At 40.6% G+C, this 22,884-nt stretch overlaps 1 protein-coding gene across 2 annotated transcripts in view; it reads left to right on the top strand.

Moving 5' to 3' along the window:
* Positions 1 to 7,433: 7,433 nt before the first annotated feature.
* LOC124000465 (vasodilator-stimulated phosphoprotein-like) overlaps positions 7,434 to 22,884 on the top strand; it is a 32,282-nt gene continuing 16,831 nt past the window's right edge. The window contains exon 1 of one of the 2 annotated variants that reach the window (XM_046306830.1): positions 7,434 to 7,641. In XM_046306830.1, the coding sequence (XP_046162786.1) occupies positions 7,637 to 7,641 (5 nt within the window). In that variant the 5' untranslated portion in view covers positions 7,434 to 7,636. Of the gene's footprint in view, positions 7,642 to 18,248; positions 18,377 to 22,884 lie in introns of those variants that run through there. The other variant, XM_046306831.1, reaches the window with a different exon arrangement.

The raw sequence follows: 22,884 nt of genomic DNA, 5'->3' as shown, positions 1-22,884 counted from the left end.
TAAAAGCAAGTGACGCTAGTGTTGATGTTATGGTAGTGGCAACACCCCAGCCATCAGTGAATGTTTGTCAGGCAAGAGGTCTGGACACGCTTAGTGTGGAAAAAGGTGGATTTTGTGGCATTTATTGTGGCGCTGTTATTAATTGTACTGCTAAGCTGCTGCAGAAAAGTTTCTGGGTCTGAAAGAATTCATGGCGATGGAAGAAGTGCCACCATCCGAGGCTCCTGAGCCTGTGTAGGGATCAGATTTAACTTCTTGCGTTGAGCCATCCCGGATCCGGGATCGTGAATACAGCCTCAAACTCATTACCATAACGCAACGTTAACTATTCATGAAAATCGCAAATGAAATGAAATTAATCTATTTGCTCTCAAGCTTAGCCTTTTGTTAACAACACTGTCCTCTCAGATTTTCAAAATATGCTTCTCAACCATTGCAAAACAAGCATTTGTGTAACAGTATTGATAGCTAACATAGCATTTAGCGTTAGCATTCAGCAGGCAACATTTTCACAAAAACCAGAAAAGCATTCAAATAAAATCATTTACCTTTGAAGAACTTCAGATGTTTTCAATGAGGAGACTCTCAGATAGCAAACGTTCAGTTTTTCCTGAAAGATTATTTGTTTAGGACAAATTGCTCCGTTTTCTGCGTCACGTTTAGCTACGAAAAAAAACCTGTATCCAGGATTGTGTAAATCTATCCGCAAGCTCATTAGCATAACACAACGTTAACTATTCATGAAAATCGCAAATGAAATGAAATTAATCTATTTGCTCTCAAGCTTAGCCTTTTGTTAACAACACTGTCATCTCAGATTTTCAAAATATGCTTTTGAACCATAGCTAAACAAGCATTTGTGTAACAGTATTGATAGCCTAGCATAGGATTATACCTCTATTTCAGCATGCAACATTTTCCACAAAAACCAGAAAAGAATTCAAATAAAATCATTTACCTTTGAAGAACTTCAGATGTTTTCAATGAGGAGACTCTGTTAGATAGCAAATGTTCCGTTTTTACAAAAAATATTATTTGTGTCGAATAATCGCTCCGTTTTGTTCATCACGTTTGGGTAAGGAAAAAATATATATATATATTAAGTCATTAAAACGCATTTTTTTCCTAATTAACTCCATAATATCGACAGAATCATGGCAAACCGATGTTTAGAATCAATCCTCAAGGTGTTTTTCACATATCTATCGACGATAAAATCCATCGTGGCAGTTGACTTTCTCTTCTGAAGAAATGGAACGCGCATGGACCTACAGATTACGCAATAATTTCGACACAGGACACCGGGCGGGACACCAGGTAAATGTAGTCTCTTATGGTCAATCTTCCAATGATATGCCTACAAACACGTCACAATGCTGCAGACACCTTGGGGAAACGACAGAAAGCGCAGGCTCATTCCTGGCGCATTCACAGCCATATAAGGAGACATTGGAACACAGCGCCTTCAGAATCTGGGGCATTTCCTGTATGAAACTTCATCTTGGTTTCGCCTGTAGCATTAGTTCTGGGGCACTCACAGATAATATCTTTGCAGTTTTAGAGACGTCAGAGTTTTGTATTTCCAAGGATGTCAATTCCATGCATAGTCGAGCATCTTTTCGTGACAAAATATTGCGCTTAAAACGGACACGTCTTTTTATCCAATAATGACATAGCGCCCCCATAGGTTGAAGAGGTTAACTTTGTGATTTTAAAATAAGTAGTGTAGTATAAGGTAGTATACATTTTACTACCCCATAGAGAAGGTTGCAGCAATACACCTTATGCGTTGTAGTCTGCCAATAAACCTTTAAAGAAATAGTCTGCATAATGAATACGTCCCAGTAGTCGGGTCGTCACTAGTTACCACATCCACAAAGTCAGAATTCTAGCTACATTTCACCTAAATTCATATATAAAAAATGTATTCTTAAAATCTTATTTTAAACCTTACCTTAATCGCCCTGCTAACCTTATGCTTAAGCCTTAACCCTTCTCCTACAATTTCCGCTATTTTTTACAATATAACCAATTTTTCCTTTTGTAGATGTGGTAACTAGTGGAAACTCAGTTGTCGAGTAGAGCGGTGTGGACAGAGGAGGGATGGTGATGGGGATTTAAAAAGCTTGCCCCACTACCCCATTCAGTCTTCAATAGACCCCCACAGTGGACATGTTATAATACCCATAAAATCTAGCAGTCAAACACACAAATACCTCCAATCATTTTTTTCACCATTCATTTTTCACATTTTAGAACCACTTCAAACAAGGTCTGTCTTTCATGTAGGCTTTCCCTGCCATGAGGTTTTGATTTCTGTTTAAATCTCTCTCGGACAAGGTGATTTCTATTAATATATTGGCTCTATTTATTACTCTGATTAGAAAATACTAATTAGCATCAAGGTAGACACATCATCTCTAGATGACAACTTTCAGGGCAAACTATTTTCACCCATTTCATCCGGTGGGCGAAGCTATAAGTCACGGTGGGCATGGGGTTCAAAGTGCAAGGACTGTCCAATGAAAGTCCACGTTCAACCAATAACTCTCTGTCTGCCACAGAATTCATAGATGAGGACTTTATTCATAGCTTCTTTACCGACATCACTATGGTGGGTTTATACTTTATATAGCTTACAATTGCACCTTCATATTAGTGCATCATTTTGCTTTATTTGAACTAACGATAGCTAGCTATCAAGTGGCTGGACCAGTTTTCCCAAAAGTGAACAATGTGTAATGACAAATTTTGCTTGCTAGCCAACCAACAACGTCAATGCCGCTATCAAGCCAATCTACTAAGTGTACCTGAGTGAAATGTATGAAACTGATCATGATGACTAAATTTCATCTAATTTCACTGTGATTGGTTAGTCAACATGCAATAATACCTTTGTTGTGTTTAAATGAACAAGATCAGAACTGAGCCGGGTATAGGGTAAATTGTGCCATGGGACAGGGTAAATTAAGCCACCTACTAATGTCTTTACTAAATGAAGTATTACCACTACCATTTTAAAACCTTGTCTACCAGTCAAAGATTTGGACACGCCTACTCAAAGATTTGGACACGCCTACTCAAAGATTTGGACACGCCTACTCATTCAAGGTTTTCTTAATTCTTTACTATTTTCTACAATTGTAGAATAATAGTGAAGACATAAAAACTATAAAATAACACATATAAAATCATGTAGTAACTAAAAAATGTGAAACAAATCTGTGCCACCAGAGACTCTGGATTCGAGCCCAGGCTTGGTCGAAGCCGGCCGTCACCGGGGGGTCCATGGGGTGATGCACAATTGGCCTAGCGTCCTCCGGGTAGGGAGGGTTTGGCCGGTAGGGATACCCTTGTCTCATCGTGCACCAGTGACACCTGTGGCGGGCCGGTCACAGTGCACACTGACCGGGTTGCTAGGTGCACAGTGTTTCCTCCGACACGTTGGTGCGGCTGGCGTCCGGGTTGGATGCGCGCTGTGTCAAAGAAGCAGTGCGGCTTGGTTGGGTTGTGTTTCGGAGGGTGCATGGCTCTCGACCTTTGTCTCTCTTGTACGAGAGTTGTAGAGATGAGACAAGATAGTAACTACTAACAATTGGATACCATGAAAAAGAGGATAAAAACAATATCTTAGATTCTTCAAAGTAGCCACTGCTTTGCACACTCTTAGCATTCTCTCAACCAAATTCACTGGGAATGCTTTTCCAACAGTCTTGAAGGAGTTCATGAAGGCCTGATTCATGCAAGTCTGAAGAGTTGTGTTGATTTCTGTTACTTGAACTCTGTGAAGCATTTATTAGGGCTGCAATTTCTGAGGTTGGTAACTCTAATGAACTTATTCTCTGCAGCAGAGGTAACTCTGGGTCTTTCTGTCCTGTGGCGGTCCTCATGAGAGCCAGTTTCATCACAGCGCTTGATGGTTTTTGCTACTGCACTTGAAGCAACTTTAAAAGTTCTTCAAATGTTCCGGATTGACTGACCTTCATGTCTTAACCTGTAGTGACACCCCATCCCGTGAACGGGACCGTTGTCATCATCTGACACTAATTAGCATAGCGCAACAGACATAAATCTCCCTAGTAAATATTCCTATTCATGAAAATCACGTGAAATATATTGGACCACTGCTTAGGCTTTTGTTAATCACCCTGTCATTTCAGATTTTCAAGATATGCTTTACAGCCAACGCTAGATAAGCATTTCTGTAAGTTTATCATAGCCTAGCATAGCATTATGTCTTGATAGCAGCAGGCAACCTTGTCACGGAAATCAGAAAAGCAATCAAATTAAATCGTTTACCTTTGATGAACTTCGGATGTTTTCACTCACGAGACTCCCAGGTAGACAGCCAAAGTTCATTTTTTCCCAAAATAGTATTTATGTAGGCGAAATAGCTCCGTTTGTTCTTCACGTTTGGCTGAGAAATCGCCCGGAAATTGTGGTCACCACAACACCGAAAAATATTCCAAATTAGCTCCATAATATACAGAAACATGACAAACGTTGTTTAGAATCTTTTTATAATATCTATTCGATAATATATCCGTTGGGACAATTCGTTTTTCACTAGGACCGATTGGAGTAATGGCTACCTCTGTATTTTATGCGAGAATCTCTCTCGGAGCCACCATGTGACAACTTACGCAATGTGGCCACCAACGGCTATTCTTCAACAGAAATGCGTAGAACTACGTCACAATGCTGTAGACACCTTGGGGAATACGTAGAAAGTGTAAGCTCGTTGATGGTACATTCACAGCCGAATAGGGAGTCATTGGAACGCAGCGCTTTCAAAACCTGGGGCACTTCCGGATTGGATTTTTCTCAGGCTTTCGCCTGCAACATCAGTTGTTATACTCACGGACGATATATTTACAGTTTTGGAAATGTTAGAGTGTTTTCTATCCAAAGCTGTCAATTATATACATATTATAGCATCTTTTCCTATAGCATCTTTTCCTGACAAAATATCCTGTTTAAAACATTTTTTTTCCAAAAATGAAAATGCTGCCCCCTAACACCAAGATGTTTTAAAGTGATGATGAACTGTCATTTCTCTTTGCTTATTTGAGCCCTTCTTGCCATAATATGAACTTGGTATTTTACCAGGTTGGGCTATCTTTTGTATACCACCCCTACCTTGTCACAGCAGAAGTGATTGGCTCAAATGCATTAAGAAGGAAAGAAATTCCACAAATGAACTTTTAATTGAAATGCATTCCAGGTGACTACCTCATGAAGCTGGTTGAGAGAATGCCAAGAGTGTGCAAAGCTATCATCAAGGCAAAGGGTGGCTACTTTGAAGAATCTCAAATATAACATTTATTTTGATTTGTTTAACATCTTTTTGGTTACTGCATGATATGTGTTATTTCATAGTTTTAATGTCTTCACTATTATTATACGTTGTAGAAAATAGTAAAAATAAAGAACAACCCTTGAATGAGTCCAAACTTTTACTGGTACTGTATTCATGAATTCAGTTACTGTCCCATCATATTCCCCCATTAATTTAGAATGTTTGGTTATGAAAATGTTTATAATTCATTAAATATAATATACATTCATATCATTCTCACTCCAAGTGGAAATGTTGTTTGGAGAACTCACCAGTAGTGGTGCATGGGTAAAATCATTGGGGAAGCCAAGCCCCCACCTAACACCAAGCCATTTTACAGCCTATGTGTTGTGATAATTACATTGTTTGCTCTATAACCTGTTGATTCATATGCCTTGTGACCATGACATATAGTCCTAAAGGCCGAGATAATAAGAAGACACAGTGGCTCCTAACCAATTGTGCTATTTTGTGTGTAACTTATTTTTGTACATAATGTTTCTGACACAGTCTCTTATGACCGAAAAGTGCTTCTGGATATCAGAAAAGCATTTACTCACCTCGAAATGGACAAATATTTTTTCTTTAACGAGTCGGACGCAAAGGATTTACTGCTAATACTGGACCAGGCCCAAATCCCCGACATTCTCATGAAGAATAGACGCCAATACAAGGGACGCAGGTCCAGGTGCCTTTGTTGGTGAGTGGGTGAGTGGGTAACCCGTCTCTTACGTTTCACCGGGCTGTGGCTGAACGATAGTGGTGGAAAAAGCACATAACTGTTATACATGAGTAAAAGTAAAAATACCTTAATAGAAAATGACTCAAGTAAAAGTGAAAGTGACCCAGTAGAATCCTACTTGAGTAAAAGTTTTTAAAAGTATTTCATTTTTCATTTTGTATATTTAAGTATCAAAAGTAAATGTAATTGCTAAAATTGACTTAAGTATTAAATGTATTAATCATTTCAAATTCCTTACATTAATTCAAATCAAATTGTATTTGTCACATGCACCGAATACAACAGGTGTAGACCTTAGAGTGAAATGCTTACTTACAAGCCCTTAACCGACAATACAGTTTTAAGAAAATACCTAAAAAAGTAAGAGATAAAAGTAACAAATAATTAAAGAGCAGCAGTAATATAACAATAGGTGAGGCTATATACAGGGTGTACCGGTACAGAGTCAATTTGCGGGGGCAGCGGTGTCATGGTAATTGAGGTAATATGTATATATAGGTAGAGATATTAAAGTGACTACGCATAGATAATAACAGAGAGTAGCAGCAGTGTAGAAGGGGGGGGGGCAATGCAAATAGTCTGGGTAGCCATTTGATTAGATTAAGCAAACCAGACGGCATGATTTCTTGTTTTTTAAATTTACGGATAGCCAGGGGGCACACTCCAACACTCAGACAATTTACAAATGAAGTATTTGTGTTTTGTGAGTCCACCAGATCAGAGACAGTAGGGATGATCTGGGATGGTATATTGATAAGTGCGGGAATTGGACCATTTTCCTGTCCTGCTAAGCATAAAACAGTACTTTTGGGTGTCAGGGAAAACGTATGGAATAAAAAGTACATTCTTTTCTTTAGGAATGGAGTGTAGTAAAAGTAAAAGTTGTCCAAAAATATAAATAGTAAAGTACAAATACCCAAAAAATTGTTGAAGTAGTAGGCCTGCTTTAAAGTATATTTGAAGATGTAGAATGTGTCCCATATTCCTGGTTTTCACCCAGGCAGCCTGGGTTCGACTCCTGGTATGGGAACAAGTGTTTTGAGCTCCGGAGTGGCGCAGCGGTCAAAGGCACTGCATCTCAGTGCAAGTGGCGACACCACAGTATCTCGTTCGAATCCAGGCTGAATCACATCCAGTCGTAATTGGGAGTCCCATAGTTCAGCGCACAATTGACCCAGCGTCGTCTGTGTTTGGCCGGGGTAGGCAGTCGTTGTAAATACGATTTTTTCATAACTTACTTTAAAAAATCATATATTTCATAAGTACTTTACACCACTGCCTGCAAATCACTGACGTCTTGATTTCGTCCGAGTTCCCCATTATCTTGAAAGCACCAACAATTATATTCAACCTCCTCCTCCCTTGAACCAGGAAATTGTCGTGGTGTGCCGGTGTCTATTTCGCCTATTTGTGCAGTCATAGGGTGGCTAGATTGATATATGTGTGTATCACATTTTTACCATCGTTATATCGTATGTCTTCTATTTTCTACTCCGGCTACTCATCCAAAACCAAATATCTAGCTTGGGAGAGAGGATTTGCAGTCCCGCCAAACAATGAGGTAAATTAAGTCCGTGGAAAATCTGTTTTGTCTAATTGCTTGTTTTTGTTTCAATATGCTACGTTACAATGTCGCGCTTTAAACATTGGTGTTAATTGTCCTGATTCTTTATTTAAATTGGAACAGGGGTAGATTAACGTTTGTCAGTTTTTTTTCTCTCGAAATAACGAAATTCACGACAAAGAGCCTACGAAAATGATTTATGGTTGGGCTATGCACTTGTGTGTAAAATAGTGCGAATGTAGACTACCGGTGTTTTTTATAGCTGTCGATAAAACATGGCCATACTCAATGGATTTACCATATTCAGATGACTAGTTTTTGAATGTAGACATGGAATATAATTTCGTTTATATATAAGTAGATTTCTCCGAACCTTTTTTATAATTTGGTTTATTCTACTGGCTAGGATAGAACTGCTCTGCTGTTCAGAATTCAAATACACTACAATTGCCAAAACCCGATTGTTCAGACTATTTATAGACCTAATAGAGTAGTGTAGCAATATTGGCAAATTTAGAGGTTTCGAGTAAACATTTTCCAACACCAATTAGTTACAGTAGACCCATGCAGTTTTGTTTTAATTGCAAAATAGTGGCCTACATTCCCTCTTCCAGGCTAGGTATGGGCCAAAATAAATCTTTTAAATTTAAAGCTTTTTAATTCTGATTAAAAATAACTGAAGTTCTTGACACTGAGAAGGTATTAGGACACATGGGGGTACTTGGCCTATCCACAAGGGGTACCTGAGAAGACTTCAGGGATACTCTGGGCAGAGCAAAATTCAGTTAGTGGTACAGTAACTGAAAAAGGTTGGGAACCATTTATGTAGCAAAAACACAATATAACGGTGTAGTAGGCCTACTGCAGGTTAGGTGTAATTGCTTTTCTTATTTTTTATTTGTTTCATTTATTTAACCTTTATTTAACTAGGCGAGTCAGTTAAGAACAAATTCTTATTTATAATGACTGCCTACCAAAAGGGACAGGGGCTGGGATAAAAAAAAAAATATATATATATGTATATGTATATATATATACATACACTACCGATCAAAAGTTTTTAAAACACTTACTCATTCAAGGGTTTTTCTTTTTACTATTATTCTACATTGTAGAATAATAGTGAAGACATAAACAATGAAATAACACATATGGAATCATGTAGTAACCAAAAAAGTTTAAAAACAAATCCAAATATGTTTTATATTCTTCAAATAGCCACGCTTTGCCTTGATGACAGCTTTGCACACTCTTGGCATTCTCTCAACCGGCTTCACCTGGAATGCTTTTCCAACAGTCTTGAAGGAGTTCCCACATATGCTGAGTACTTGTTGGCTGCTTTTCCTTCACTCTGCGGTCCAACTCATCCCAAACCATCTCAATTGGGTTGAGGTCAGGGGATTGTGGAGAATAGGTCATCTGATGCAGCACTCAATCACTGTCCTTCTTGGTTAAATAGACCTTACACAGCCTGGAGGTGCGTTGGGTCATTGTCCTGTTGAAAAACAAATGATAGTCCCACTAAGCCCAAACCAGATGGGATGGCGTATTGCTGCAGAATGCTGTGGTAGTGATGATGGTTAAGTGTACCTTGAATTCTAAATAAATCACTGACAGTGTTACCAGCAAAGCACCATCACACCACTCCCTCCATGCTTCATGTTGGGAACCACACATGAGGAGATCATCTGTTAACCTACTCTGTATCTCAAAGTCATGGCGGTTGGAAACAAACATATCAAATTCGGACTAATTTATTTTTGTTTTTCCTCTAACTTACTCTGAACCTCTATGGTACAGTTTTTATTGCTATGTATCTGTACTGTTAATATGGACTCTTGACCTAAATTGCTTTTGTTTTATAGATGAGTACTGAATTGCATGGCCTCTAAAGGCACATTTAAGTGTCCCATACAATAAGGGGATCTGCTGTACCTATGTTATGTCGGAAAAAGTCAGTTATACATTTTTCTGTCCTAGTTAAGAACAAGTTATCATCTAGTAGGCTTTGATTACATTTCCAATATCCTCGCCCATGTGGAAATTATGTAAAAGTACTATAAACTCAGCAAAAAAAAGAACAATCCTCTCACTGTCAACTGCGTTTATTATCAGCAAACTTAACATGTGTAAATATGTGTATGAACATAACAAGATTCAACAACTGAGACATAAACTGAGCAAATTCCACAGACCTGTAACTAACAGAAATTGAATAATGTGGCCCTGAACAAAGGGGGGGTCAAAATCAAAAGTAACAGTCAGGTGCATTAAGTACTGCAGTGCATCTCCTCCTCTTGGACTGCACCAGATTTGCCCATTCTTGCTGTGAGATGTTACCTCACTCTTCAACCAAGGCACCTGCAAGTTCCCGGACATTTCTGGGAGGAATAGCCCAAGCCCTCACCATCCGATCTAACAGGTCCCTGACGTGCTCAATGGGAATGAGATGTGGGCTCTTCGGTGGCCATGGCAGAATACAGAACGAGCAGTATGGCTGGTGGCATTGTCATGCTGGAGGGTCATGTCAGGATGAGCCTGCAGGAAGGGTACCACATGAGAGAGGAGGACGTCTTCCCTGTAACGCACAGTGTTGAGATTGCCTGCAATGACAACAAGCTCAGTCCGATGATGCTGTGACACACCGGCCCAGACCATGACGGACCCTCCAACTCCAAATCGATCCCGCTCCAGAGTACAGGCCTCGGTATAACACTCATTCCTTTGAAGATAAATGCAAATCCGACCATCACCCCTGGTGAGTCAAAACCGTGACTCGTCAGTGAAGAGCACTTTTTGCCAGTCCTTTCTTGTCCAGCGACGGTGGGTTTGTGCCCATAGGTGACATATGTTGCCGGTGATGTGGACCTGCCTTACAACAGGCCTACAAGCCCTCAGTCCAGCCTATTGCGGACAGTCTGAGCACTGATGGAGGGATTGTGTGTTCCTGGTGTAACTCGGGCAGTTGTTGTTTGCATCCTGTACCTGTCCCGCAGGTGTGATGTTCGGATGTACCGATCCTGTGCAGGTGTTGTTACACGTGGTCTGCCACTGCGAGGATGATCAGCTGTCCATCCTGTCTCCCGCGGTCTTAGGCGTCTCACAGTACGGACATTGCAATTTATTGCCCTGGCCACATCTGCAGTCCTCATGCCTCCTTGCAGCATGCCTAAAGCACGTTCACACAGATGAGCAGGGCATCTTTCTTTTGGTGTTTTCAGTAGGAAGGCCTCTTTAATGTCCTAAGTTTTCATAACTGTGACCTTAATTGCCGACCGTCTGTAAGCTGTTAGTGTCTTAATGACAGTTCCACAGGTGCGTCTTCATTAATTGTTTATGGTTCATTGAACAAGCATGGGAAACAGTGTTTAAACCCATTACAATGAAGATCTGTGAAGTTATTTTACAAATTATCTTTGAAAGACAGGGTCCTGCAAAGGGGAAGTTTTTTTTTATTTTTTAGTTTATATATGCCAATTATGTGATGGTCCTACCGCATTCTGTCCCCTATCACAACTTTTGGTGCCAGAGAGAATGACATAAGAAAGTAATGAAGACTAGCTTGATTAAGCATCTAAAATTGTTCAATGAGTTTCCTTGAAACAATAGATATTATATTCCTTCTCTTTCAACCAGGTAAGTCTGATCATCTTTTCCTAATTATCTGCTAAGCCATTATAATTATAACTGGCTATACTTATTACACCAATTACCATAATGAGACACAAGTTTAAATTATATTTATCATAATATGTTTGTAAAGGTAACATGATTGAGTGTCTATTGGTACTAAGTAAACCTCCAATTGGTCCCCACTATTCCACCCACTAAAACCCCTCCCCATCCCGATTTGGGTTGCCATCCCAATGACTGGCAGACCCCCGGATCCCAAGGCCCCTGAGACACTGGGACCCATCCTTCGAAAAGAGCACACAATGACACCCGCAGAACAACCACCAAAAGCATTTTCATCAACCTCACCTCGATTTGTGTTATTTATATACATTTATTAGAGGTCGACCGATTTAATCGGAATGGCCGATTTTAATTAGGGACGATTTCAAGTTTTCATAACAATCGGAAATCGGTATTTTTGGACACCGATTTGGCCAATAAAAAAAATAATAATAATAATATTACACCATTATTTAATCTTTATTTAATTAGGCAGGTCAGTTAAGAACACATTCTTATTTTCAATGACGGCCTAGGAATGGTGGGTTAACTGCCTCGTTCAGGGGCAGAACGACAGATTTTTACCTTGTCAGCTCGGGGATTCAATCTTGCAACCTTACAGTTAACTTGTCCAATGCTCTAACCACCTGCCTCACGAGGAGCCTGCCTGTTAATTGAATGCAGTAAGCCAAGGTAAGTTGCTAGCTAGCATTAAACTTATCTTATCAAAAACAATCAATCAATCATAATCACTAGTTAACTACACATGGTTGAAGATATTACTAGCTTATCTAGCGTGTCCTGCGTTGCATATAATCGATGCGGTGCGTATATGCGAAAAAGGACTGTCGTTGCTCCGATCTGTACCTAACCATAAACATCAACGCCTTTCTTAAAATCAATACACAGAAGTATACATTTTTCAAATGCATATTTAGCTAAAAGAAATCCAGGTTAGCAGGCAATATTAACCAGGTGAAATTGTCTTTTCTCTTGCGTTCATTGGTATATGCAACAGTTTGGGCCACCTAATTTGCCAGAATGTTACATCATTATGACATATCATTGAAGGTTGTGCAATGTAACAGGAATATTTAGACTTATTGATGCCACCCGAATGGTTCCGTATTTCAATGAAAGAATAAACGTCTTGTTTTCGAGATGATAGTTTCCAGATTCAACCATGTTAATGGCTCGTATTTCTGTGTGTTATTATGTTATAATTAAGTCCATGATTTGATAGAGCAGTCTGACTGAGCGATGGTGGGCACCAGCAGGCTCGTAAGCATTCATTCAAACAGCACTTTAGTGCGTTTTGCCGGCAGTCCTTCGCAATGCTTCAAGCATTGAGCTGTTTATGACTTCAAGCCTATCAACTCCCGAGATTAGGCTGGTGTGAAATGGCTAGCTATTTAGCATGGTGCGTGCTAATAGCGTTTCAAACGTCACTCGCTCTGAGACTTGGAGTGTTTGTTCCCCTTGCTCTGCATGGGTAATGCTGCTTCGAGGGTGGCTGGTGTCGATGTGTTCCTTGTTCGAGCCCAGGTAGGGACGAGGAGAGGGACGGAAGCTATACTGTTACACTGGCAATACAAAAGTGCCTATAAGAACATCCAATAGTCAAAGGTATATGAAATACAAATGGTATAGAGCGAAATAGTCCTATAATAACTACAACCTAAAACTTCTTAAGTGGGAATATTGAAGACTCATGTTAAAAAGAACCACCAGCTTTCATATGTTCTCATGTTCTGAGCAAGGAACGTAAACGTTAGGTTTCTTACATGGCACATATTGCACTTTTACTTTCTTCTTCAACACTTTCTTTTTGCATTAATTTATACCAAATTGAATGTTTCATTATTTAACTTATTATATTAAGTTAAAATAAGTGTTCATTCACTATTGTTGGAATTGTCATTATTACAAAAACATTTTTTTTAAATCAGCCGATTTTTAATTGGTATCGGCTGTTTTTGGTCTTCCAATTATTGGTATCGGTGTTGAAAAATCATAATCGGTCAACCTCTAATATTTATATCTTAATGAGCAATTTAATATTTGTAGTAATGTAGGCAGTTTATGCAAAGGATTGTTACCTCTTACCAATATTGCCATTACAAAAATTACATTTTGGCAAGCAATTATTATTTTAGAAAACAATTGCGATTCATCCTACATTGTTCCTAACATGATTTACTCCCTCGCAGCAGTTGTGGGACACACACACACACACACACACACACACACACACACACACACACACACACACACACACACACACACACACACACACACACACACACACACACACACACACACACACACACACACACTCAACCCCTATACACTCAGATGCTCAACAGTTGCACCATTCCAGAGCCCAACTCAAGAAAGGTCTTGATTCACGAATGCATATACAGTTGCAGCTGTATGAGAAGGCCTGCAAAAATGGGCAGAAATGGGGAGATTTGATTAACCATTGGGTGATTAACTTCCCCTGAATCACCCACACATGGTCCCCGTTGTAACCATATTCCCAAGCATCTCTGTGCAGTCAAACCTTTGATGATTTTGTGCCACCGAGGCCACAATAATATGCCCCCTCTCTGGATGTCGAAGCCAGCACTGCCACTTCCTAGGTGCCGGAATCTTCACCGGCTAGGTACAAGATTGTCAAGGTTCTCATTAGCAGCTTTGAGAATTTCCTGGTATATTATGCTCTCCCATGTAGGACCAACCCTGCCAGGCAGGTTCAGAATCTTGAGGGGGCGGTGCTGCTCTAGAAGGTCTCTGACTGCATTTTGGCTGCGTACAGGCACCTTACCGCAGGCCCATAAAACAGATGGGGACTTCTCTTTAGTGTTTGGGTTGTTCAGGTGGGTGTCTAGGGTATAGGGTTGTGGACCGTTCCATCAAGATAGGACCATAAATTGTATGTATAATTCATTATAAAATGTATATCCCTCATCAGCACAAAATTGAAAGCTCTTTCACAACCCCTGCTCACAGACACACATTGGTTCTGGGATATGCAACCATTACCTTTCTCACTTAACGCCACACTTTCCCAAACACCAAAAGCACACACCACACCTTCCATCACAATACATCCACACATACCAACATAATGTGCCTTCTATGTCTTCTGTCTGCTATGTTTTTATCTCCACAATGTTGAATTAGCACCTTCTTGTGTTCCAATTAGTTATATTTGAAGATAGATAGAAAAGCTATAGTATTTGTGTGTTTCATTATTTGCCTCCTCTATGAGAACTTTGTAATTTTTAGAATAGCGATGGAGTAGTCTTTGTGTCTCTGAACATTGGTTATCAATATACAGTTTATCGACTACGAGAGCTACGCGTTTCCCTTTCGATCTATTTTCCTTGAAGATTGGATACAGAACTTTGCGCCGTTCTTCAATTTCCATTGGGAACTAATCATTCTTGCCTGTTTTTGTGCCAGCCTTTTGCAAGTCTTTTCCCCGGGCTTTTAACCATTATTTCATCATTAAAGCAAGCAAATTTGGCAACGATTGGGCGTTCATACCTCTGCCCTCTCTGTCCGAAACGGTGTACACGTTCAAAGTTGGATTTTTAACGACAGCTTTGCGTGGGATCTGAAGCACTGTGATACCAGATTCTCTCTCATGGACCTAGTCTCTGTATGTCAAGTAAGTCTTCTCTCAGAACGGTGTTCTCCTTTTTTAAGTTAATTAACTTCGGTTTCAATCTTATTGGCTGTCAATTTGAACTTGTTTGTCTTTCTCCAATGTCGCAGCTTTTTCGTCACTCATCTCGAGGCCTTCAACTCTTTTTTTTTTTTTTATCTTTACTGACTAGTTAAAGTATGCCCAGTTTGTCATTTATTGATTTTAACAGATCGGTTTAGACCTTTATCATTCCCGGTGGTGAAAATATTAAATTGTGTCTGTAGAAGAGTCACGTTTTCGTTTTTGAGATTGGTTCCCCTGTTTTACTCTCCATCATGCTTGGGTGTTGCTTGTTTTTTAAATATTTGTTGCTAAATTTCTCTGTTTTGTGGTGTTTTCCAGATTGAAGGTAATTACACACCAGTTTGAAGTGCTAATATTTAGTCTAACTTACCGACATTGAATATTATGTTTTTATCTTGAGGTGATCTACACTGCTGTGTTCCGTCCTCCATCTTGGTTGTACTTTTTTTTAAATCTTCAAAGCAATCTAGTTTTTCAAAAGTATCTGTAATTTGATTACAATATTTTTTCTGGTAAGGGATTAGTTTGTTTTTTTTGTAATGGATTACATGTACTCCCCAGCCCTGGACAACTAAAATAAATATCCCAGACGAGACTGAAGAATAGGACAAATAGGCTGCATTTAGACAGGCAGCCCATGTCAGATTTTTTTTCTTTCTCAGTAATTGAACATTCTGCCAGTAAATGAAACTCAACTGATGGAGTTGTCAATTGATAAAATGGTGAATGGATGATAACATCATGATCAACTCTGTCTGAGAAGTGGGTATCCTCGCATAGGGACTGTTTCCTGGACACAGATTAAGCCTAGTTCTGGGGGGGACTTAAAAGGAAAAAAAGTACAAAGGGGAAACAGAGGTTGAGAGACTTATGACTTGAAACGATCACTTTACCGTTTTTAGTAAAGGCTTCATAAACTGAAGTAGCTGTATGTGTGGAGAACAGACAGATGGGGAAGGATTAGGAATGTGAGGCTGATTGTGAGAGATGTCAACACATTAACGTTACTTATAGCTGTCTTTCAGTATGTGGCTGTCAAAGAGCGGTGACCGTGTCTAGTTGTCTTTCAGTATGTGACTGTCAAAGAGCGGTGACCGTGTCTAGTTGTCTTTCAGTATGTGACGGTGGTTATTAAGCATTAGTTGTCACTCATGCCTCCTCAGGACTGGTGTCTCTCTCATACACACCAGCAGTACTACAGACAGACAGTCACTAATACCACTATACAGTATCATGGACACACATTTACATTGACATTTTAGTCATTTAGCAGACGCTCTAATCAAGGTACTCTTTGAAGAGGCAGGTTTTCAGATGTTTTTCGTGATCTATTAAGGGACTCAGCTGTCACACACCCGACCGCAAGGGGACATTTTTATTTACACCCATGTTTCCTGTAGCCACTAGCAAGGGCATGATGGTGTGAGGCGCTTGCATTCACACAAAGTCTATTTCTAAATTTTGCCTTTGTTCTTTGCTTCTGCTTATTTTGATGTCTTCACTTTGTGTGTGTCTGTGCGATTGCGCCGTGTTAGCCACTGACCTGTAGGGCAAGACTATCACAAATAGCTCTCGTCTGTATCAGGGTTCATTAGCTCTGAGAGCCACCTGCAGCCGACAGGTCTTGGTCGCCTTCCCCTGCTCAGACATCAACCAATGATTGCGTGTCATGTCAATTGCGTGTGTTTTTTTGTTTTTATAGCGATAGTCTTTAAACTGGTAGCTAGCAAGGTGAACTAGCAACTGTATTACTCGCTATACATTTATAGTTGTATACAGAAAGAATGTCTTGGTTGAAGGTGGGAGTTTTTTTAATTACGCTCTGCATGTATTTGTGTCTGTTTTCAAAGTGAGTGAGAGTCTGTGGCTGGAACACTGTCACCCAGGTCACATTCATAGTTGACTATAGGAGTTGGCTATGCAGCACAAACCGTTCAGGGACCTGTCTAGAGTGAGTCAGGGTGTGAGTCAGCTAATTCGATGCCTTTTCTGGTTAATTTTTCTGGGGTGAGCCTCAATAATTTCAAGTGGATTCATTTCCTCGTCTCCTCTCCGTCAGCACTGAAAGTATTGGAGAGACGTAAACGCAATATGATGGATGCCCTACCAGGGTCAACTTGTTAATTAGGGTACGCAACGGAATACATTTTAAAACGTCTTGCAGCAGATAACTAAAATGAGTCCATTCTCTTCCGTTTCAGTGCATAACAAACTCAAACTAGGTATTTCTAATCCAGCTTTCTGAAATGCAAACGAAAGGAAGGAAATCATGAAAGGAAACCTTCAGATTAATGAAACACACCCCTGGGAACCTCTACAAAGGGTCATGTCCATGTAAAAAGACCCATGAGCACCAACATGAAGTTTACAGGGTCATATCAAATTTTGTGTACTTTTTTTGTTTGTTTTGACTGCGTTGACTGAGAACACATTCTCATTTACAGCAACAACCTGGGGAATAGTTACAGGGAAGAGGGAAGAGGAAAGAGCCAATTGGAAGCTGGGGATGATTCTGTGGCCATGATGGTCAGACTGGGAATTTAGCCAGGACACCTGGGTTAACACTCCTACTCTTACAATAAGTGCCATTGGATCTTTAGTGGCCACAGAGCATCAGGACACCCATTTAACGTCCCATCCAAAAGATGGAACCCTACACAGGGCAATGGGATATTATTATTATTTTTTAGATCAGAGGAAAGAGTGCCTCCTACACCACTTCCAGCAGCATCTGGTCTCCCATCTAGGGACCAACCAGGACCAACCCTGCTTAGCTTCAGAGGAAAGCCAGTCGTGGGATCCAGAGTGGTATGCTGCTGGAGTCTATAACATACTTTGGACTGGGACCAAATGTTTTGTGGCAAAGTAACATTTTCTTAAATTAAAGTTAAATTAACTGTCCTTTTACTGTGCACACACAGAGGGAGTCTGTGAACTGCAGTGAGAGAACACAGTCCGGGGGCACTATGGGTTCTGTAAACAAACTCAACCCCAGATAAGGCTCAACTCCTAGAAACAAAGAGGGAGAGGGAGAGAGAGCGAAAAGTTGGGAGAGGTGAGAGTGAAAGGAGAGAGGGGGAGGTGTGAACATTTTGAAATGGAGGAGGAAACTGACTGTGGGAGTGGAAACAATGATAACACCTAAGAACTGAGAGCGACTGAGGTGAGCAGGTTGCTGTGAAACAATGTAGAGATGTAGACGGATGTGGGGAGTGGTGACAGAAAGAGAGCGGGTGCATAAAGCAATTGAAAGTGATAGCAAGTAACAGATGGAGGGAATGTTCTAGAGTAAGAGTTGGTGAAGAAAGGGAAAATGGGGTGAGTAGAGGCAGACACACACATAGGCAGATCTGAGCATCAAATACTGCTTCTAGTCTTCAACCCTTGTATATCAGTTGCATACGTCACCTTGTTGTTTTTCATGAAGCCTTTTAGGGAAAAGGGTGACTTTGAAACAGTTATGCTGTCATGATTTATTTTTGTTAAAGAACATGGCAGAATTTGGGTTTGTCATGATTTGTTTTTGATCTCTGAACTCACCAAAATGCTTGTCAGATAAAGTAGATTAGTAGACGACAGAAAGGCTCTCCTAATTGAGGTGGATTTAAATGCACACAAGATTAAATCCCAAAATCTCGGGATAACACCTCTTATGTGTGTGCCTGTTTGCATGCTTTTTATGTGTGTGATTTGGGGCGTATGTCCATGTGTGTGTGTGTCCGTGCGAAGCGTGCATGTTACGCCTACACCCGTGTGTGTAAACTTGCACTCAGTTAGCCATATTAGGCAGCAGTTTGTGAGAGCAGGAAGTGGTCAGGGCTCAGATGCCCCGGGTAAGGAACTCGGAGAATGTTTCACTTGTCACACCACCGACACCGCAGAGGATGCGGAAGCGTCTGAGACTTACCGTCTCAAGTGTTACCTGGCAACGCCGCATGCGACACCTTTGAATCAAATCAAGGTTTATTGGTTGCGTACACAAATTTGCCGATATCGCAGGTGCAGCGAAAATGCTCCAACAGTGCAATAATATTGTGTCAAGGCACAGATCTGGGGAAGGGTACCAAAACATTTCTGCAGCATTGAAGTTCCCCAAGAAGACAGTGGCCTCCATCATTCTTAAATGGAAGAAGTTTGGAACTACCAAGACTTTTCTTACAGCTGGCCGCCCGGCCAAACTGCGCAATCGGGGGAGAAGACCCATGGTCAGAGAGGTGACCAAGAACCCAATGGTCACTCTGATGGAGCTCCAGAGTTCCTCTCTGGAGATGGGAGAAACTTCCAGAAGGACGTCCATCTCTGCAGCACTCCACCAATCAGGCCTTTATGGTAGAGTGGCCAGACGGAAACCACTCTTCAGTACAAGGCACATGACAGCCCACTTGGAGTTTGCCACTTGGAAACTCCACGTTTCCAAACTCCACTTGGAGTTTGCCTGGCACTATCCCTACGGTGAAGCATGGTGGTGGCAGCATCATGCTGTGGGGATGTTTTTCAGCAGAAGGCCTGGGATACAAGTCAGGATCGAGGGAAAGATGAACGGAGCGACCTACACTGAGATCCTTGATGAAAACCTGCTCCAGAGCGCTCAGGACCTCAGACTGGGGCGAAGATTCACCTTCCAACAGAACAACAACCCTAAGCACACAGCCAAGACAACGCAGGAATGGCTTCGGGACAAGTCCTTGAGTGGCCAAGCCAGAGCCCGGATTTGAACCCAATCTAACATCTGGAGAGACCTGAAAATAACTGCAGCGACGCTCCCCATCCAACCTGGCAGAGCTTGAAAGGATCTGCAGAGAGAGAAATGGGAAACTCACCAAATACTGGTGTGCCAAGCTTGTAGTCTCACCCAAGAATACTCAAGGCTCCAATCTCTGCAAAAGTGCTTCAACAAAGTACTGAGTAAAAGCTCTGAATACTTATGTAAATGTGATATTTCCGTTTTATTTGTAATGCATGTTTCAACATTTTCAAAAACATTGTTTTTGCTTTGTCATTATTGGGTATTGTGTGTAGATATAGTTGAAGTAACATTTCTTGTTAACTAACTATAGTTTTGGCAAGTCGGTTAGGACATCTACTTTGTGCATGACTCAAGTCATTTTTCCAACAATTGTTTACAGACTGATTAAGTCACTATCACAAAATTCCAGAAAATGTGATGGCTTTAGAAGCTTCTGATAGGCTAATTGACATAATTTGAGTCAATTGGAGGTTTACCAGTGGATGTATTTCAAGGTTTACCTTCAAACTCAGTGCCTCTCAAAAGAAATCAGACCTCAGAAAAAAAATTGTAGACCTCCACAAGTCTGGTTCATCCTTGGGAGAAGTTTCCAAACGCCTGAAAGTACCACATTCATCTGTACAAACAATAGTACGCAAGTATAAACACCTTGTGTAGCTGCTGGAGGAAACGGGTACAAAAGTATCTATTTCCACAGTAAAACAAGTTCACAAGCTTCCCAACAATTTAAAGGCAATGCTACCAAATACTAATTGAGTGTATGTAAATTTCTGACCCACTGGGAATGTGATGAAAGAAATAAAAGCTGAAAAAATAATTATTTCTACTATTATTCTGACATTTCACAATCTTAAAATAAAGTGGTGATCCTAACTGACTTAAGACAAGGAATTTGTACTAGGATTAAATGTCAGGAATTGTGAAACGGAGTTGTATTTGGCTAAGGTGTATGTAAACTTCAACTGTAGATGAGGGAAAAATAAAATGTAATCAATTTTAGAATAAGGCTGTAATGTAACAAAATTTGGGGAAAGTCAAATTGTCTGAATACTTTGTGGAAAACAGGGCTGGGCTAGGAGTGTAAACATATTTTCCTTCTGGGATATCTTTGTACAGTTGAACTGACTGGCTTGAACAATTTTAGACTGACTGATCTGAGGGGTCTGAATACTTTCCAAATGTGTTGCCGTGAAAAAGTATTTGCCTTTTGGATTTCTCTATTTTTGCAAATGTTTGATACGGGAAGTTATCAGATCTTGAACCAAACACTAATGTTTGATAAAAGGAACCTGAGTTTGCAAATAACAGAAAAAATGATGCTTTTATTGATAGAATTACCAAAGTTACACAACACCCAATTCCCCCTGTGTGAAAAAGTAATTGCACACATACTCTCAAAATGATTGTGCCACCTTTTAGCTGCAAGGACTGCAACCAAATGCTTCATGTAGTTGATTTATAAGTCCCTCACATCACTGTGGAGGAATGTTGGCCCACTCTTGCACGCAGAACTGCTTTAACTCAGCGACATTTGTGGGCTTTCAAGCATGAAAACTGCATAATTCAAGTCCTGCTACAACATCTCAATTGGGATTAGGTCTGGACTTTGACTGAACCATTTCAAAACGTCACATTTGTTACCTTTTAGACATTTTCATGTAGAATTGATTGTGTGTTTTTGGATTATTGTCTTGCTGCATGACCCAGCTGTGCTTCAGCTCACAGACGGATGGCCTGACATTGTCCTGTAGAATTCTCTGATACAGAGCAGAATTCATGGTTCCTTCTATTAAGGCAAGTCATCCAGGTCTTGAGGCAGCAAAGCATCCCCAAACCATCACACTACCACCACCATGCTTGTCCGTTTGGTATGAGATTTTTTTACTGTGAAATGCAGTGTTTGGATATTTTCCCCAAACGATTTCCGAGGGAGTGCGGTGTTGAGCTGTTAACAAAGTGATCATTTGAGAGGTCCTTCTATATGCTTTAATTTAGTTGCAACTTTAGTTGTGATACAAACCTTAGGGTTCTGAGGCTGCATGATGCAACTCGAATGATGATTTGAAAAAAAAGTTGCATGTAAGGCATGAGCTCTGATCGGTTTCTTGTGCAGGCTGCACACACTTCATCAGTGTCTCATTCACAATTTGACAAGCACGTGATAATATTTTCAGAATATTCTCAATTGAATCTGATCTTTACATATAGCCTAAGATAATACAGTTTGTGTGGAATTATCTTTCAGTCTGCACTCATAGTGAATGGAGGTTACCTGCAGTTACATTTTTAATATGCCAGGAAGGCTGCACCAGTTGTAAAGCAGAATGTGGTTAATTGTAAGAATATACAAATATAGCAGAACTAGAAAGCTGGGATCCTCTTTTAAATAGTGGCCAGTCAACTCTGTTTTCGATTGAGCAATGACTCGGCTAATAAGAACAAGTTTCACTCTGTAGGCTATGGGCTCTCGTACCCTGTTTCAGGGGCCCTAGGCCTGTAGATTGCGCTTAGAATTAACCGGCCACTAGTTTTATTAAGAACCTTATCAAAACATTGGGCTAGGCTCCACGATGCATGTGACCGAGTGGGGGGGGGGGGGGTTATACAGGGGATGGGGGTAAATACCTGTCATTCGGAAGCACTTGAATAGAGCATGGATGATTTATTTTCCTGCGGTTCATTTTCATGCCAGCCAGGCCATCTACTCCGGTTGTAACAGGAAGCAATGTGCTTAATTTGAAGAAAGTAGAGAATTAAATATAGTAGGCCTAGCCTGGGGAACATGGGGAACCAGCTATGAGGAGCCGGCTCTCGCTGCACAGCAGGTGGTCCTATTCCGCCTGAATGCCAGGACTCTCATGAAGTGTTTGATTTGATTTTTGATTCCATTTGTGTTGCTGTCAGAGTGATTCGAGGGACAATAGATCACTGAGTACATTAGCGACTGGCCGTTAGCAAGTACTACTAATGACCATCAGTGGCATCAGAGTGCAGTTTTGGAGAGGCCTAGTTACGGTGACTCAGCGGTCACGTTGAATTTGACTGCGGCCATGACTGGTGACTGTCGATGTAATAGACC

The sequence above is a fragment of the Oncorhynchus gorbuscha genome, linkage group LG16 (genome assembly GCF_021184085.1).
Source record: "Oncorhynchus gorbuscha isolate QuinsamMale2020 ecotype Even-year linkage group LG16, OgorEven_v1.0, whole genome shotgun sequence".
NCBI classification, from domain to species: Eukaryota; Metazoa; Chordata; class Actinopteri; order Salmoniformes; family Salmonidae; genus Oncorhynchus; species Oncorhynchus gorbuscha.
The sequence above is the reverse complement of the archived record's forward strand: the minus strand, read 5'-3'. Positions and strand labels throughout refer to the sequence as shown.